Raw genomic sequence first — 20,382 nt, forward strand, 5'->3', positions numbered from 1 at the left:
GAGCTAACTATGCAGCTAGTGAAACATGGAAGAATAACCATGGGGATCCCTTGATCAAAAGATGGGAAACCTGTCAGATGTCGTCTAGTCAACCCAGGAAGGCTAACAGGAAGAAAGCATTATTTACTTGGTATTTGACATTACTTACTGAAACTCTAGTTGAATAAAGAATTTTAAATATATATACATATATAAAATATATATACTTAAATCTTTATTTAAATGAATATATGTTTGTATATATCTTAATATACATTACTTAAATATATGTAAAATGTTTGAAAATCTCTATACCAGCTCAGAAGTCCTCAAACATTTTGGTCCCAGGACCTCTTTATACTCTTAACAGTTATTGAAAATTCCAAGAGCTTTCTTCATGGGGTTATATCTATTGATACTTATCATATTAAAAATGAAAATAGCTACATTTTCCAAAAAAAAGTATGAGTTTCATTATTTTACGTATTTGCAAATCTCTTTAAAATTTGGCTTAATAAAAAAATGAAATTCTCATATCTTCTACATTCAATCTTTTATGATATCAATTGTCATATAACCTCTAGAAAACTCCACTGTATACTCATGGGAGAAAGAAAGGGAAATATCTTCTTAGTGTTTTTATGAATAGTTTTACCTCAAACTTCCAGAGGTTGGTCCCCAGGGCGCATTTTGAGAACTGTTACACGTGGGGCCATAGCCATTTGTGGTCACCCTGTCACAGCCCCTGCAAGTGGACCTGTGCCTATAATACCTGGCCAGTTATTTGGGGAAAGATTGGGGTCTTTTTGACATATTCTCTCTTCTCCAGATCACATAAGTTCACTTCATCTCTTTGACATTCTGACAAAATAAACAATCCTTAACTCTTTCACTTAAAGAGGAAGAAATTCATTCCTTTTCTTATTAAAAGCATCCTTGTTGTAACATTAATTATCACAGGTACCTACAAAGACAAGATTGTGTTGGCCTTGGCAGATATGGTCTGAGTGCCACCAACACTCCCTTCCTGTCACTGCAGCAGCATCACTGAGAATTTTGCACCTGGCCTTGAAGGACGGTGCTCTGGAAGTGAAGGGTCAGACTACTACTGGTTTCTGCACTGATAATTCCACCCACCTGCTTGTTTGATCTTCACCCTGCCTTCCTACTAATAAACAACTGGACTAGGTCACCTGTGTGTCTCTGCCCTTCAAAATGTCTGTTACTTTTTCATTGGTCAACACAAGCACATGACCGAGTATCTTCCAGTTGCTAGTTAGCAAGAGGGGAGGGCAGAGGTAGTTATTATCAGCTTTTTAGGAAACAGGTTATAGCTGCGATTGTTGGTTAGCATTATAATGTGAGTGATGTCACAAATGAGCACGGGATATGGGAAATTAAGAGTAAACTATCACATGAAGAATAAAATGATCTTGTGTGGCAATAAATCTTCTTTCCTGATCTTTTGCCAAGGCATGGTCCCAATGTGAAATGAGATCCAGGTACATTTTCCCTCTAACAAAGGCTTTCTTGTATTGGAGCAAAAGATAAGGTGGATATGTCATTCCAGGAGTTCATAAAAGCAGATGCCAAGTTTCTGTGTGGGTGTGTACTTGCCATACACTGAGCATTTGAAGCAGCATGCCCTCATATATTGCTATAGATGGGATATGCAATATCTTGTATATACTACAAACCCTCATGTATTACTGGTGGGGGCGTAAAATATTGCCACCACTTTGGAAGACAGTTCTGCAGTTCTTCAAAAAGTGAAAGGTAGAGTTACCATATGACCCAGAAATTCCATGCCAGGTCTATCCCCATGAGAATTGAAAATACACGTCCACACAAAAACTTGCACATGCATGTCCACAGTAGCCCAGCTCATAATAGCCAAAAACGTAAAAACAATCCAAATGCTGATGAGTGGATAAACGTAAGATGATACATCAATGTAGTGAGTATCACACGACCAGGAAAAGGAGTAAAGTACTGGTGCTCATCCTGCAACAACATGGGCTAGCCTTGAACGTTCATTATGCCAAAAGTAAGAAGCCAGGCACAATGGCCACCTGTTCTAGATTTCATTTACATGAAATGTTGTGAATAGGCAAATCCAGTAAGGCAGAAAGTAGATTACTGGTTGAAGGCGTGGGCAGAAAGGAATGGGAAATCACCACTAATGAGTATATGTCTTCTTTTGGGGATGATGAATGTTCTGGAATTAGATAGTGGTGATGGTTGCACAACTTTGTGAATACACTAAGCACCACTAAACTGTATACTTTAAAAGGGTGAATGTTATGTAAATTGTATTTCAATTAAGAAAACTCACTATAGCTAGCTTAAGATGAAAAGAAAAACTTGAAAGATATTAGTGACTCATCAAAACTCTGGTAGAGCCAGAGCATCAGATTTGTAGGCTATGTGGCTGGGGATGGCAGCCCCATTTCCCTGTGGGAAGTTCGATTGCCAGTGCCCTTAGTACGTGTCTGGCAGCTTGCACCCCCAATATGGAGCATAGGATGCCGCTAGGTCTCCTGTCCCTGCTGCCTCTGAAATCAAGTCTCTTTACCGTCCTCAGTTCCACATGGTATCGTCTTCTTCTCTCCCTTTTTTCTGGACCAAAGACACATCTCATTAGCCAACAGCCACGGGCCTCTACCTTGGCTGCAAGGGAAACTAATGGAACAGGATTTCTAGCCTCTTCCTGGGGAAGGCAGAATTCTCAAGGTGGGAAATTCCTTAAGTATTAGGAGAGTTTTTTTGAAGGTGCTGATCAATCAAGGAGCATGCCAAATTTCCAGTAGAAGTGTCTTCCCACTTTAAGATGATAAAATTTCTATTTTAATGGCACTCCTTTTATTTAGAATACTTGGTGGAAAGGCTTATTTGAATTAATGAAAAGCTGAGTTATATCAAGAGAACTTCAGGAGAAAAAAATCGAGAAAGTAGCAATGTGGTGAGCCAGAGCTATTCATTATTTCACCAAGTTATTCAACAATAGTTATATATGTCTAACCCAAGTGTCCATCAACAAATGAATGGACAAAGAAGTGGTACATATACACAATGGAATATTATTCAGCCATAAAAAAGAAATCCTGCCATTCGCAACAACATGGATAGATCTAGAGGGTGTTTTGCTCAGTGAAATAAGCGAGGTAGAGAAAGACAAATATCATATGATTAATTTGTGGAATATAAATACAAAGCAAAACAGAATGAACAAAACAACAGTAGATTCATAGACACTGAGAAGGAACTGGTGATTACCATGGGAAGGGGTTCGAATGGGTGGGTGGATGGGGAGGTTGAGGGGAATAAAGGGGCACAAAAATTCTCAGACATAATGTAGGTTGGTCATGGGGAAGGCAGTCCAGCATGGAGAATATAGTCAACGATTCTGGAACATTTTCCTGTGTTGACAGATAGTAGGAATTCTAATTGGGGTGAGGATTTAATAATGTGGGTAACTGTTGAACCACTGTGTTGTATACTTGAAACTGATATAAGATTGTATATCAATGATACTTCAATTAAAAAGCAAATAGCTATATATTAAAAAATGCTATGGATGTTGGGTAGAGTACAAAGCACAGAGGAAACAACAGTAAGAATGGTTAGCTCTCGAGTTGTTTAGGCTACATGAACAGACAAGTATAATATAGTGTGACAAGCAAAGTAATTGGATATGAACAGGAACACAGACGTGGCATAACTAGTAGAATAAAGCCACACCTTCCTTCCTCTTTTATTAACAAATGGAGCTTCCTCTGTGTCACGGGAAAAGCAAGGGCCCTTTTATGGTATGTTGGAAAATGCACTCCCCTCCTCCAACTGTCATCAACTTCACAGGGCTATAAATTAATCCCGGCAGAAGGCGGCTAAATCAGCCTAGTAACCTTTGTTCAATACCCGTCAAGAACCACTGAGAGACAGACACAGCAAGTAAAAAGATGCGACTCTAAGGTAAGTACTCTTCCCCATAAAGCTGGTGCTTTGGACAAGTAGTGTCCCTTTTTCTTTTAGAGGTTACTGTCTCCTTGTCTGCTAGGCCCATACTTTCCTCCTGGACCTCATATTCATTTCCCTTTCCATAGATTATGAAGAGTGGGTGAGATAGTGTATAGAGTCACAGACTGGAGAGGAGGGGAGGGGGAGTGTCTGTGTGTTTGAGGGGCAGATGGGGGAGGCCTAATGTGAGATGTTCCTCTCTCACTGGGAGAAACCAAGGAAAGAATAAACAGATGGGATCCTTCTGGAAGCAAGGTGGAAGTGGTGTGGATTAGGAGGAAGGAGACTGTCTCTCTGGGCAGAGAGGGAAATGGTTGTGCAATTCTTAAGGTTTTTAATAATCACCTGGTTTTTAATTATTCTAAAATTTTGTTTCATACAGAGAAGTTGCTTTAGGAGGGAGGGTTTCTAAGTAGAGAAGAATATCTACTTTTAGGAATCCCTGCCCCTAACCTCTGCCTGGATGAAAACAGTTGCTGTGGTAGGAAAATGCCCAGGGTTGGCCCCAGAGTGTCCTGAGCCTCAGGCGCTGAACCTGCTCCCCAGAGGATGCTGGGCAAGAGGTGCCTGCTTCTGGTTTGTAGAGGCTGGAAAGAAAAGTCTCCCCCTGGAGAGAAACAACATGTGGAGAAGAAGGCAAATGACGGACAGTGGTAGTGAGTCGTGGACTGTAGGTATAAGAAATTAAGTCAGGTACTGCAAGTGTATGGGGTGGGCCCCTCGGACTCCAGGTACTGCCTGAAATCCCACTGATGCCGGGGTTCTTGTTCATGGATTCAAAGAATGAACTTCACAAACACTCAGAGTAGGAGAGCAAGTGAGAGGCTTTTATTTAGAGATAAAGTAAAAGGAAAGAGCTCCTTGCTTGCACTGGGAGGAGACAAGAGAGCCCTGGGTGGTGCACTGTGCAGGGGATTTATAGGTGGTTGAGAGACAAAGGGCTAGGGATGCAGACCTGCCAGATGGTTCCAAAATGTTTATTTTTGAAGAGAGACTTTCTTATTGGTGGGTTATTCTTCAAAGTTAACACAAGAAATTTACTGCTCGGATTCTTTCCCAGAATAGCTGCTTCTTGATCTGGGAGCATATCAATTAAGACTGCCTGCCTTGCTTCCAAGATGGGCTGAGTTATTGTTTGTTTGATTAAAATGCAATCTTAGCTTTAAGATAGAGTTTTTTCTAAATAAGCTGGGCCTTTGAGCCAGCTACAGTAAATCTTACAATGGTATGTTTTAATTGATGCAGTGAAAATATAGGCTATGCTGAGATACTTTTCTTTATCTGGGGAGTATTCAAACTTGTAGGTCAAGTTGCTTCTGGCTTTTTAGTTTTAACTAATCTCACTGAAGAATGCTTATATTCCTAGTTTGATATTTTTACTTTAGAAAATTGATGTGACTCTGGCTTTGCTTAATTGTTTGACATGGAGTTTTGGTAGGGGTCTTTTCCTGGAGGCCGTCACCCTACGCTGTCTAAACCATGGTCCCTGTCTCACCACCTTTGGAGATTCAACCACTGGATCTTTAAGCTCTGCAGTCTAGGAGACACTGTAGGGGAGAGGGGGTACTCAAGGACTCGTTTAAGCAGGTCTCTCAGGTCTTGCCTCAGTTCCACCCCTCACCATGGTTAGACCAAACTCCTTAACATTGATTCATAAAATGGGAATCATGATGTAGGGATTTTATGTCTGATATGTTTTCTCCCTGGACAATACTCAATGCTGATGTAGGGATTTTATGGGAATATAATATGGGTATATCTTACAGAGATTAGAGCAAACCTTTGAATAATTTAGACTAGAGGAGAGACACATGATAGATTTAAACTAGTAAGAGAGAACAGTTCATAGTTAGGTCCTTCTTCAACCCCAAACCCAAATCTTAAGCTCTCCTTTGGCAAATTATCTGTAGATTCTTGCTCCTTATCCCCTTCCCCCATTTCACAACAAAGGTGTTTCTTTTCTTGGCTTATTACACATTAACCTGAAGGCCGCCTCAATTAAAATTGAAACTATACACATATGAAAATACGGAAATGGGCATGGCATTGGCCTGGGGTCCAGAAGAGCAGGGCATAAGGGAAAAGAAAGTTAAAGAAAAGGTGAAATAAACAAAGAGAGAGGGAGGAAATTTGTTGACTACATGGAGTTACAGCTTGTCATTGCATATGTGTTGGTTTGGTATGGCTGGCACGTAGGAGAGGGAAGAGATGAGCAGCTGGGCGCAGGAGCTGCCATGAAGACCTTTGATTATAAAGATAAAGAGTTTATATTTTATCTGAAGATATTGAAGACCTGAATATAGGAGAACCAAATGGCCCTGTTTGTGCTATAGGAAGATCAATACAGCTTCGGCGTGTTGAATGGATATCAGCAGCAGAGAGAATGGAAGCTGGGAGCCTGAGCCGAAGCTGTGGTCACAGTTCAGGCCAGAAACGATAGCCTGAGCGAAGCACCTCCAGCACTTCCAGCAGGGACAGAGAGGAAGGGATAGATTTCTTTTTTTTTTTTTTTTGGAGCACGCAAGCAAGCAGTGCACTTTATTAGAGAAGTGAGGACACGGAAACAGCCTGATAGCCCAACGCGGGCTGCTCAAGAGAGGGTCAGCCAGAAGCAGATTTTAAGATGGGGAGAGTAGTCTCACTGAACTGACAGAAAAAGAAGAATCAAGAAAATTACCTAGGTTTTTAAAAAAATTATAATTTTATTCCTTAAGGTATTAACTATTTGAGGAGCAACCAATTTGGCAGATTGGCAGAAGTTGGGACTGGGGCGTGGGGAGAGATGATTTCATATTTAAACATGTTGAATTTGGTCAAGTCTGTGGGAACATCCAAGTGAGACATCTAAAAAGTAGTTGGAATATATGAATCTGTATCTCTGGGCTAGAAATATGGGTTGGATTGTCCTCAGGTGTTACATGAAATCATAGGAGTGGTGGAGATGATTCAAGGAGAGTAGATGGTGGACCTATGATGGAAATAGAGGGAATGTCAACATTTAAAGAAATAGGGAACTACAAAGAAAATTGAAGAGGAGTCAGAGAATTAGGTGAAAACTGAGATTGAATGGTATCAAGGAGTCCAAAGGTGGAGCATTTTAAAGAAAGGGGAGTTGTTGATAGTGCCAGGTGGTTAAGACAGTGCCCATTGTCTCAGCAGCTAAATCACCTGTGACCTTGGCAAGAGCAGTTTCAGTGGAATGCAGGAAACTGAAGCCGAGTCAGTAACCTATGAGGAAGGTAATGGAAACAGTGTGGAATACTCTTTTTGGAAAATTACCTATGAAAGGAAAAAGAGTTGTTGATGGTAGCTAGGGAACACAGAGTCATCAACAGAGTTCAGGGTGACTTAGGATGTATTTACGAGGGGAGAGAGCAAATTCAGAGGGAGAGGGTGATAATGCAAGAAGGAGCAGGGATAATTGGTGGAACAAGATTTTCAAGAAATTCAAAGGGTGTGAGATCTAGAGAATAGATACCAGGATTATGCTTAGACAAGAGGTGGGAACTTCCGTTAAGAAGAGAGGGGGAAACATCAAGATATGGATACTTTGTATAGAAAATCTTTGGCTAAGAAGCAGGGAGATGAAATAGTTTCTGTGACAGAGTCATTTTGTCTGTGACACTGCAGATGATATTGGTTGAGAATAAGAGAATAGGTGACAGAGATTGGGGCTTGAAAAATAGGACAGTGTTTGAATTTTCTTCTGTGCAAAATGAAAAGACTTGGAAAAATTGTCAGTTATCTGGCAGGGCCAGTATACTTGGGAGATTATGACCCCAGTGGCATCTACAGTGGGCTGAGTTGATAAAACCAGAATGTAGATGGTGGGGTGATGAGTTTGTGCTCCTTGGTTCTCGTTCCTGCTGCAACAAAGAATTGAAGGGCAGAGACACAGTAGTGAAGAGAATAAAAGTTTTATTTGAATGTACTCTAAGGGAGGAACAAGCTAGAATCAAGGTAGGTAAAGGCAGGTTTACTTGCTGTAAGTCTGGGGAGAGGAAATCCCAGGGCAAAATACCTCTAAAACTGAAATTAGTCAAAGGGAGAAATAAAGTTTAAAACCCATTTATTGTTTACAAACTGCAGTCTGGGCTGTTTCCTACTCCAGCAGAAGCCAACCAGCCCTCCCCTTAACCTGAGAGGTAATTACCCATTTACATGGAGATAAACAGTTCTCCACCCCTGAGGAACATGTGTTGATATGCAGATGCACTAAAGCCAGGCAAGATATTCTGGAAATATTACAATTTTACCCACATTTGTTTACCTGGAGTAGGAGGGAGAGAGTGAAGACTTAGGCTTAAAGTCTGGGAAACAAAATGGAATAGCAAAGTGACAAAGAGGCCACTGGAATAGCACAGAGACAAAGTGTAATAAGTTGAACAGTAAAAACTCTTTTGAAAATACACACTCCAAGAAAGGGGAGTGCAGGCAACCTCAGAGAGGAGGAGGCGCACTTATGGACTTAGGATTATGTCTTTTAACACTTTCAAGAATGGGGCAAAGGTAAAGGGTTGGTGGGCGTGGACTTCTCAGGTGGTCTCATGATGTGTATCTCTGGTGAGAAGCAATATGTCCATAGCTAGTCCTCTAGGTAATTCTGTAGGACAAGCCTTTTGCTTCTCTCTTAGATAGTGGCCACTTCCAAGTACTGGGAACACACCAGTTAAAACTGCTTGTTCTGCCTTAAGATAAGTCATTGGCTGAATCCAACTTCCCAATTCTCTTTCAAAAGTGGAATATTAGCCTTAAGATAAGTCTCTCCTGTTCTCATTATGCTAATATTAGCATTTATTTAGGAAAATTAATCATAATGCTTGTCCCTTGTCTCTGCCCTATCTCAACTGCATTAGCTGGAGCAAGTCTCAAGGTCAGCCCAGATTCAGAGCATGTGGAAGGAACTCACACTGCAAAGGGCCTGAGTCCTTTCTGGCTCTCTGGCTTAATCTGATTAACTCCCTGAATTCTTGGTGGGCCGCACCCTCTTTTCATCCTGCTCATATCTGTGTTTGTGCTTAACATAGACATTTGGATCAATGGTTTCAGTGCATAGCTCCAGATAAGGGAGCAAGGAGCATTGAGAGCAATAGTAGATGCTAAGGCCTAAGTCAGTTAAGGATAGCAGCTGGGAGGGGATGACTGATTAAGAGGAAATTAAAGGAGAATAGAAGCCTCAGTTTGATCGAAGAAAGGAAACAATGCAGCGAAAGAGTAAAAGGACACGAGCTTCTTAACAATAAATAGGAAGTAGAGGCTAAGAGTTGAGACCTGCAACAATCCTGGAAGGTGATAAATGCCAGTGTATAGCCAACATGTGGGGGTGACAGCAACAGCATGGTGGTGAGAGTCACTGAAGTTGAGGGCTGTCTTGGAGTCATGAGGCATGTATAACATTAGATCTGCTACAAGTAAAGCAGAAGACTGGGAGACCCTCTAGCATCTAACCTCATTTTGTAGATAAAGAAATATACATTCAAATAGCTAAAATACCCATCTGTTAGTATGAAAACCAGGACAAGAATTGACGTTCTTTGATTCCCAGTTCAGTCCACCCTCCAGTATACCAAATTTTTCAAAACTTGGGTCTATGCATGATCTTCAGGGCTACTGTGAGCCACCAAAGTTATACAGGTTTGTGTGCTGTGAACATGCAAGCAAGTTTTATGTTGCAGATCAGGATAAGGTTCATTTCTTTACCAGATTCTTAAAAAGGTTAGTGACACCTAAACAGTCAAATACCTCAGCATCAAGGCATCAGAACTGAAATAAGAAGACCTAGATTCAGGATTTGTTACTTTTTCCCTCCCTGAGGGTACCCTCCTCTCTGCTGTGCAGAGTGTGTATGAAAACCAGTGACATCTGAAAGAGCTTTGTGAAGCCATCTCAACCTCTCATCCCTCTTTCTCCTGTACGCTGGTTGATGCCAGGGTTCCTGTTGGCGGAGTTGAAGAATGAACTTTGCCAACACTCAAGGTAGGAAAGCAAGGGAGAGGCTTTTATTTAGAGGTAAAGTGAGACGACAGAGCTCCTGGCGCATGCCAGGAGGGGACAAGAGAGTCCATGATTTACATCTTTTAGGTTTAAATGAGGTGTTATCATTGGTCCCAGCCTGAATGCTGCCTGTTTGTTTTAACTAATCCCGCTGAAAATTGCCTATATTCCTAATTTGGTATTTCTGTCCTGAAGAATTTGTGTGACTCTGCCTTTGCTTGATGTTTAACACAGAGTTTCAGTAGGAGTTTCTCTGCACATTGTTACATTGTTCTGACCATAGTTATCCTTTTTTCTTCTTCCCGAGCCCTTACCCTACTCTGTCTAAACCCAGGGTCCAGTTCATTATGTCTGATATGTTTTCTCCCTGGGCAATACTCAATACCTCTGCAGACAAAAGAGAAGAGCGCTAGAGGTGTCCAGTTAACTGGAATTAACTGTAATGGGTAGAAACAAACATGCTCTGGATTACGTTAAGAGGAATGCTGGTAATCAAGTCATCTTGCAAACTCCTTCATATTCTAATCACAATGCCTCTCAATCCTTTGGATTAATAGGGTTTTGTGGTTCACTTTAATCCCGTTATCTGTGTCTGTCTAGATGGCGAGTAAGCTCACTGTATTGGAAATCCTTTTGTTCATCTTCTTCCTGATTGTGTTGACCATAGACATCTTCTTGCTGCTGCTTGTGTTGGAAACTCCTCCAGGTAAGAGGGTGCTTGTGGCATCTGGGTTGGGAGGGTTGGTAAAGGAGGTCCCTTCTGGAAGCCAAAGATATCATTTCATTCCTTCACTTTTCAGCTTGCCACCACATGGCATTATCCACATCCTCCTAAAATCCACTTCCATAGCTAATTTAAGTCAATTTCCAAAAGATAGCCTTTTCTTTTTCTGCAACTAAACCTTGAATGCTAGTGACATTGAGGGTCTCCCAAATCCCATTTGATGCAATTTTAACAAGATGCAAAATTAGGTTCAAGTGCCTGTTTTACAACCCTGAGTCATGAACAGAGCCTTCAAGTCCTAGAGCCTTCAAGAAGAAAAAACAGTTGCAGTAACAGTGTCTAATCCTATCACATTAAGGAAAAGGAAATTAAGTTACAGGGAAGTTGAGGGCTGATTAACTTGAACTAAATATATCAATTATAATTAGCCTCCAGCCCATATTCTAAAACAGCTATGATTTCTTCTTTGAAACCTTTCTGTCTCACACAGAAGCATCAAACAGATGCCTTTTCCTCCATGCACACACTATACTCCATATAATAAAACAATGTGTGTGATACAAAAATCCTTTCTTAATTAAAATGGAATTTAAGGATTATTCTGCTTGATAAAATTCACTTTATACAAGTATATTAAGCATGTAGTAAAAGGAAATTGTGCTGGTGGCAGAACCCTACCTATTCAGTCTTCCCACCACTCTCCATAGTACGCATTAAAGTGCTTTCTAGGAACAATCATGACTTTGAAAGATAATTTGAAAACCACTGATATAAAACATTTTTAGCCTATTACTACTTTTTTTCCCTATTAAACTTTTTTTGGGTAACAAGTCCCATGAGATTACTATCCAGTGTATAGGAATAAGTAGTTTCTTTCATTTGACATAAGCTAGACCATCACTCCTGCCTGCATCCTAAACCATATTCTGATTCATGCAGGGTAGTTCCACTTTTAACTGTTTTACATATTGGACTTCTGAGATGTTTTTGAAGATGTGTTGCCATAAGTTGAAAAGAAGCTTCTTTATTTCTTTATTTTTTTCTGTGGTAAGAACATGAGGTCTACTTCCTTAACCGAATTTTTAGCATGCAACACAGTATTGTGACCTGTAGGCACAATGTTGTAAATCAGAGCTGTGGGACTTACTCATCTTGCACAAATGAAATTTTATAAATGTTGATTAGCAACATCCTATTTCCCCCTCCCCCTCATTCTCTGAAAACCATCATTCTGTTCTTTGCCTCGGTTAAGTCTGACTATTTTAGATCCTTCATGTAAGTGGAATCATGCAGTATAAGCCTCGGTGACTGGCTTACTTCATTTAGAAAAATATCCTCCAGGTTCCTCCATGTAGTTGCAAATTACCAGGTTTTCTTTTTTTTGTTGCTCTTTATATATTTTAGAAATCAGCCCCTTCTGAAATACATGGTCTGCACATATTTTCTCCCATTCCTTCAGATGCCTTTTCATTTTGTTGATTGTTTCCATTGGTGCACAGAAACATGTTAGTTTGATGTCGTCCCACTTGTCCATTTTAGCTATTGTTGCCTGTGCTTTTGGTGTCACATCCATGAAGTCATTGCCAAGGCCGATGTGATGAAGCAGCTCCCCTATATTTTCTTCTGGGAGTTTTATAGTTTCAGGGGTCTTACATAGGAGTCTTTAATTAAATTTTAAAAGAACATTTTGTTTAAATGTATATACAAACAAGTGTAGGGCCTTAAAGTTAATAGAAATGTTTTGAGGTCCTTTTAAAATAGAAACAGAGGCATTGAAGGGCATCTGTTATGCACACAGAAACTGTTGCCTCAAGCTTCAGGTGGAATTCTGGGTTTGGGGTGGCTCACAAAACCCACTGAACCAGAGCCTACTTCTGATGCTGTTATATTAGGGTGGGGGTGGTTATAAAGGTGAGGAAAGGGGTTAATATCCAAAATATATAAAGAACTCACACGCCTCAACACCCAAAAAGCAAATAACCCTATTAAAAATGGGTGGAGGATATGAACAGACACTTCTCCAAAGAAGAAATTCAGATGGCCAACAGGCACATGAAAAGATGCTCCACATCACTAATTATCAGGGAAATGCAAATTAAAGCCACAATGAGATACCACCTCACACCAGTTAGGGTGGCAAACATAGAAAAGACTAGGAGCAACAAATACTGGCAAGGATGCCGAGAAAGGGGAACCCTCCTATACTACAGGTGGGAATGTAAGCTAGTTCAACCGTTGTGGAAAGCAGTATGGAGGTTCCTCAAAAAACTAAAAATAAGAATACCATTTGACCCAGGAATTCCATTCCTAGGAATTTACCCTAAGAGTGCAGGAGCCCAGTTTCAAAAAGACGTATGCATCCCTGTGTTTATCGCAGCACTATTTACAATAGCCAAGAAATGGAAGCAACCTAAGTGTCCATCAGTAGATGAATGGATAAATAAGATGTGGTACATGTACACCATGGAATATCATTCAGCCATAGGAAGAAAACAAATCCTACCATTTGCAACAACATGGATGGAGCTAGAGGGTATTATGCTCAGAGAAATAAGCCAGGCAAAGAAAAACAAGTACCAAATAATTTCACTCATCTGTGGAACATAAGAACAAAGAAAAAACTGAAGGAACAAAGCAACAGCAGACTCACAGAACCCAAGAATGGACTGACAGTTGCCAAAGGGAAAGAGACTAGGCAGGGTGGGAGGAAAGGGAGGGAGAAGAGGAATAAGGGGCACACATAACGTAGGGTGGGGCACGAGAAAGGCAGTGTAGCACAGAGAAGACAAGCAGTGACTCTATAGCATCTCACTACACTGATGGAAAGTAACTGTAATGGGGTATGTGGTGGGGACTTGATAATGGGGAATCTAGTAACCACAGTGTTGCTCATGTGATTGTATATTAATGATACCAAAATAAAAAATAAATAAATAATATAAAGCTTCTGCAAAGCTTAAAAAAATAAAGGTGAGGAAAGGGTAGCCAATGTTTAATGAAAGTGTTTATTCATGTGGAGTCAATAATATCCTCCCAGTTTACCTCAAAGATTATTGAAAGTGAGTGGGAAAAAACATCAAAAACAGACAGAAAACAAATGTGTGGGACAACTGGATATCCACATGTAAAAGAATGATGTTGGGTCCTTACCTGACATAGTAATGAAAATTAACTCAAAATTGATCACAGGTGGAAATGTAAGAGCACAAACTGTAAAACCCTAGGAATAAAACATACATTTAAATATTTGTGACCTTGGGTTGGACAACAGTTTCTTAGACATGACACCCAAAACAACAACCAAAGAATAGGTAAATTGGACTTCAAAATGAAAAAAAAAGTGTGCTTCAAAGCATGCTATCAAAGAAGTGAAAAGACAACCCATTGAACAGGAGAATATGTTTGCAAATGGCATATCTGCAATGCTCTAGTATCCAGCATATATAAAAAAGATCTTATAATTCAAAAAGAAAAAGAATCTAATTTTTAAAATGAGCCAAGGATTTGAAATGACATTTCGTCATAGAAGCTCTAGAAGTGATCAATAAGCCATGAAAAAATATTCAACATATATCATCAGTTATTTGAGAAATGCAGGTCAAAATGACATACCCTTCATACCCACTAAGATATCTTTAATAAAAAGACAGACAATAATAAATGTGGAAGATATGGAGAAATTGGAACCCTCAGACATTGCTAGTGGGGACGTACAATGGTGCAGTCATTTTGGAAGAAAGATTTGGCAGTTCCTCAAAAAGTTAAAGATAGAGGTGGCCATATTACTTAGCAATTCCATTTCTAGGTATGTAACCAAGAGAATTTAAAACAAGTTCACATAAAAACATGTATGTGAATGTTCCCAGCTGAATTCTGTATAGTAGTCAAAAAGGAGAAACAACCCAAATTTGCATCAACTTATGAACAGATTCTTAGAAGTGTTACATCTATACAATGGTATGTGATTCAGTCATAAACAGGAATGAAGTACTGTTACATGGTGCAACATGGATGAACCCTTGGAAACCTTATGCCAAGTGAAAGGCCACATATGTATGATTCCATTTACATGAAATGTTCCAAATAGGCAAATCTGTAGAGACAGAGTAGATTAGTGGTTGCAGGGGTGGGACAGAGAGGAATGGGAAGTTACCACTAATGAGTATACATCTTCTAGGTATTGATGAAAACGTCCTGGAATTAGATAGTGGTGATGTTTGCATAACTTTGTAAAGTACTAAAAGCCATTGAATTGTACACACTTTAAAAGGGTGAATTTTGTGAATTATATTTATCTCAACAAAAACCAGCCAAACAAAGGGCAAATGTGTTTAACATTTGGAAAAGTGTTGAACATTGCGTGCCAATGGAGATGCTAGTGATCATTGGTTGGGGCACTGGCTGAAAATTTGTTGTGACCTCGCCTGCTTCCTTCCTGGAGCTATGATTACATACAGATTTTCACCTTTGTCCTTTAATTCCTATGCAGGTACTTCATTTATTCCAGAGTGCCCGCAGATCCCCGAATCTGAAAGGATAGACTGCACACCTGGCAAGGTGGTGACAGAGGTCAGAGAAATGGGCTCCATGCTGTTGGCCTGCTGGGTTTTATTTAAAGAAATGAGTATGTGAAGTGGGGAAAGAGTGGTGGTGGAGTGGATTATGCACCTCCTATTTTATTCCTACCACATATTCTATGTTCTATACCCCATAATATTCTATTGGGATATTAGTTAGGACTGCATTGAATTTTGGTTACCCTTAGGCATTATAGACATCTCAATAATTTTGAATCTTCCCAATTATTTTTTATATAAGTACATTTCTCAAGTGAGTTTTATGTTTTCCTTGATACACACTTTATTACATACGGCTTATGAAGTGTTTCCCCCTAGATACTCATATACTTAGTTTCTGTTGTAAATACAATCTATTATCTGTTCTAACTGGGACTTTGTTTATTTAATGCTTCTTTTATGATGAATTATTATTTAATACTTATATTTATATATTTACATTATCTCATAATATATTAATTATATAACTGGCCAACTTAAATGTCCTACTGTTTCTAAAATGGCTTTTGTAGTTCTTTTTCTTGAGTTAAATACTTATATCCTAGGAAAATGATGATCTATAGGAATGGAATTTTCAGTTCATAGGACTTGTACATGTTTATCTTTAGATAATATTGCAAAATAGTTTTTCAAAGTATTTGTGTCAATTTACACTCCTACTAGTAGTATAGAAGAGTTCATTTGCTCTATATCCTTACCTCTCTTGGTGTTTTTCTCCTCTTTCAAGGTCCTGTTCTGTGCTTTGATTTGTATGCCCCTCATGACTAATGAAATGAAACACCTTTTCATATGCTTACTGGCTAGATGAATAATCATATTTGTGAAGTGTCTTTTCAGTTTTTCTTGTCCAGCTTTTTCTATTGGGCTGTTCATATTTTTCTTATGCTTTGTAGTAATTATGTATTCTGGATACAATTTTTTTGATAGTTATGTAAGTTTTAAGTATCTTATTCTGTGGTCTGACTCCTAAGTCACTTGAGGGTGACTTGATGAAACATAGCCACTAATTTTAATAAAATATACTATCAATTTTAATAGTGTAGTTTGTATTCTTTTTAAAAATTCTCACCTACTACAAGGTTAGAAAAATAAATTCCTATAATTTTCTCTAAAAAGCTCTTTTATCTTTCATATTTAGATCTACAATCAATCTAGAATTGGTTTTGCATGTGGTATCAAGTAGAAGTCCAGAACATTTTCTTTTTCTTGAATTACTAACAGATCTATCACCACTTATGAAATTACCATCTTTTTCTCTCTACCTTGTAGTGGCACCCTTACTATAAACTGCATATCTTTCTATGTGTGAATCATTTTTTAGGATCTGTATTTTGTGCCATTGTTAGTTTGTCTGTTTTTTGCCAATACCAACTGCCTTAATTACTAGACCTTTATACTAGGTATTGATATAAGGGTGTGTACATCCTCTAAATCATTATTTTTCTTCAAGATTACCTAGCCTATTCTTGGCCTTTTAAATTTCTGAGTAAATTTTAGAATCAGCCTGTCACTTTCTGCATAAAATCTACTGAAAATCTGATCTTGGTCACATGAAATTTACAGATTAATTTTGGGAGAACTTCCATCTTTATAAGAGTGAATATTCTAATCCATGAGCTTGATAGAGTCATTGATTTATTGGGATTTTTGTTTTTGAAATTTTGTAGAGGTCTTAACATTTTTTTCCTAATTTTTTCTAACTGTCTGATGTTTGATTTTATTTAAATGTTATTTTCAACTTTAATTTTCCCTTTAGCTGTTGTATTGATTTAAAACTGATATTTTAAATATTCCTCCTATAAACAGAAATCTTCTTAAATTTGCTTGTTAATTATCTTAGTTTGACTATAGATTCTTTTGGATTTTTCCTTACACAATAATGTTACCTGTGAATAATGAATATTTAAATTTTTTTCAAGGATGCATTTTTTTCTCCTTGTTTTATAATACTAACGATCCTTTCGTCTTCTAATTTTTCAATATAGCTTGAGATATTTTATCTAGTAGGCAATATGCAACTATCATAGGCTTTAGAGAATGGAACTTTCTGGAGACTGATATTAACTAAAAATAAGGAATAACTCTGCAATAAAGTATTAACTATGAATGCAGAATTTCTTATTTTGGAAGAAGTTGACTACATATCACTCACAGTATTGCAGCATCTGTCACTCTACTGAAAAAATCCTTACATCAAATGGAAGTTGGATTAGATAATCTTCAAGTCAGTTCTCAAGTTTTAGTAGTCAATAATTTCTGAGTGGCAAATGTCATAAGAATCTATTTGGAAGATAACTGAAGAATACTCTTGAAGAAAGTTTGGTGTTAAGGAAAGAATAGAATCAGGGAGACTTGTTGTGGGTCAACTTCTATAGTCCAGACAGTAGTTATGAGAGTCTGTGCTATTGTGGTCACAATGGAAATGGAGAAGGAGGAGATTATATATATATATATATATGGTCTGACTTACAGTGTCTGGGATGCTGGTAATGGCTTAAAAAGTTAAATAGGGATGTTAGGGCAGACTGCCTGCAAAAATATTGTGTTTACCTGAATGTACTGGATTTCCTGTCTCATTGCTTTTCATAGAGGTCTGTAGACTTTGGAACAATTTATGGCAATGAAACTGACCTTTTGAACTTTACAGACCTCAGTTTCAAAGATAGTGGAGGTGCTTAAAACATGTGCCTCAGGCTTAGGAAAATCAGTTATCCAGAGGTTATCCAGAAGCCCCAAACTCTTTCTTTACTGATCCCCTGCAAGTTGTTTTGTTATCCAAAGAGGATGAGGCAGGAATCTCAATTATACATATGGAGAATTAATAAGTACATTTGAGAAGAGTTTATGTTTATAATGGGATTGCTTTGCTTATAATAGGTGTGTAATGTTGATTTGTTATATTCATCTTGCAGTTTTTCAGTTACATCAGATGTTAGCATCTAAAATAATTGTTAGTACTATACCTCTTCCAAATTAGTAGTGTTGTGACATGTTCTTCCATTGTTTTGTCACAAAATCTACACTGGATATATTCCAATAATAAGAAAGATTCAGACATCATAGCTATGTGCAGAAGAAAATGGGAAAGTCCTTAGGCTTCCTCTCTACCTCCAAATCCCCTCCCAGAATCAGCTCAATAGCTTGGGGTTATCCTTGTCTTGATCTTTCTATGCTTTTTGCATACCTTTAGATATTTTGCACTTTTATTTATATAGTTTTTGTTTTGTCTTAACATAAATTTGGTCATACTATATATCTTATTTTATAACTTGGTTTTTAAATTTCAGGCATTTAAATGTACCAAATTACTGTATTTTAAAAATAGTTTGCTTCTTTTGAGATGATCACATGATTTCTTTAGGTCAATGCTGTGAATTATATTAAAAGATTTCTTAATTTTGAACCATTCTAACTTTCACTTGATAATCCTTACTTGGCTTTTATGTATTAATTCTTTTAATACACTAAGGAATTCAAATTGCTAGTATTTCATTTAAATTTTACATATCTTTGTTTTTTAAAGAGAAATTGTCATATATACTTTTGTTTGCTTGTTTATTTGGATTTGTCTAGTTTGTTGCCAGAATTGTGCTAGTTTAATAAAATGAATCAGGAAACTTTCCACCTTTTTTCTATATTCTGAAAAATATATATATACAACAGGAGATTATTCTAGTCCCTAAATCATCTGGGCAAGGTATCATTTCTTTAGGGAAAGACCTTTGACTAATGTTACAATTTCCTATGGCTACTGATCATTTTAGGTTTTCTAGTTCTTCTTATCTAATTTCAATTATTTAACATTTTACTCTTTAAGGACTGAAATTACAGTTTCACACTCGGCAAATATTTATAGAGTTTTCTTATAATTATGATTTATGTTTAAAATCCTATCTATCTGCTGTCATTCTCCATTTTTGTTTCTAATCTTGTTTGTCTCCCTCTCTTTTGTCAAAATAGGACTTGATAAAGTATTCACATTTCTTTGACCTTTTTAGAGAGTCTCCTTTGGATTTTTTGATCTGCCAAACTAATATCAAAGCAAGTCCTCACAATATAGTGACAATCAGTGTGGAATCATAGCAGGAATTGATACTTATGCCACTGGAATATTATAGGCAGTTCTGAAATGCATATTTTCATTTATGTGAGCTTAAATTGAGTTTATAACAAAAGTGGCATTTCAAATCAATAGTGGAAACAAGGCGTGTTTAATGAACGGTGGTGTCTGCCTACTGCACTTGCTGCAGCTCTGTGTCAGCGATCCTAGATGAAAACCTGGACAGAGAGGATTCTAATTTCAAGTTTTGAATTGGTGACTGTAGATGCCTGCTCCTTTCTTCTTTTCAAAATTACTGTTTTTACTAGTGTAAGTTGTTCATGTCATTTTTATGGTTTATTCTGTTCTTTTCTAGTTTCTTGGCTTGTGTATTGTGCTGTCCATTCCGTATAGCATTGCTTTCTCTCTTTGACCCCCCACCCCCACCTGTGTTCCTTCCCCTCCTTATGGAATCTTCTGGTTAAGCACTGCTATCTGAGTCCATTGGTCACTCTGCTCTCTCTTCCTCTCATTTTTCCATTTCGTTATCTTTGTGTGTGATGTTCTAGGACAGTCTTAAACTTGATTAATTTTGTTTTGTTATAACATCTTTTACTGTTTCCTTTTTGTTATTGCATCCAAACATTAAAGTGTTTTCAATCTTGTTTGATATCTTAACTTTCAATAATCTGTATTATTTTATTTTTAATGGAAGCAACAGCTCTGTGCCTCTCTCTGAAGATGATACCTGTTTTGAACGCTTGTCATGTTTCTTCTGTTAGCTGTTTCCTCCAATTTGTTCATTCAATTTATTAAGTTTGGTACCTTTCTCATGGCATTGGTTTCTCTCAAATGGCTGGCAGTTCTTGACTGTCATCTTCATGTTTAATTATCTCTGACTGCCTGTCCTTTTTACCTGGGCTCACGCTGAGTCTTGAGGCCGGAAGGAAGGACTGCAGGAGAGAATCTGCCGCTGGTCGTCGCCACGCCTCCTGGTTCCCAGCATCTCTCCTCCCCTCCCTTAGCTTATGAGCAACTACTTGGGGACGCCT

General features: G+C 38.2%; 1 protein-coding gene across 1 annotated transcript in view; it reads left to right on the top strand.

Moving 5' to 3' along the window:
* Nucleotides 1-20,382, top strand: part of LOC118932546 (probable maltase-glucoamylase 2) — a 189,158-nt gene that overhangs the window by 81,672 nt on the left and 87,104 nt on the right. Inside the window, exons 49-51 of the mRNA XM_036926117.2 lie at nt 3,906-3,951; nt 10,591-10,696; nt 15,204-15,283. Coding sequence (XP_036782012.2) covers nt 3,906-3,951; nt 10,591-10,696; nt 15,204-15,283 — 232 coding nt within the window. The remainder of the gene's footprint in view (nt 1-3,905; nt 3,952-10,590; nt 10,697-15,203; nt 15,284-20,382) is intronic.

The sequence above is a fragment of the Manis pentadactyla genome, chromosome 7 (genome assembly GCF_030020395.1).
Source record: "Manis pentadactyla isolate mManPen7 chromosome 7, mManPen7.hap1, whole genome shotgun sequence".
In the NCBI taxonomy this organism is placed as follows: domain Eukaryota; kingdom Metazoa; phylum Chordata; class Mammalia; order Pholidota; family Manidae; genus Manis; species Manis pentadactyla.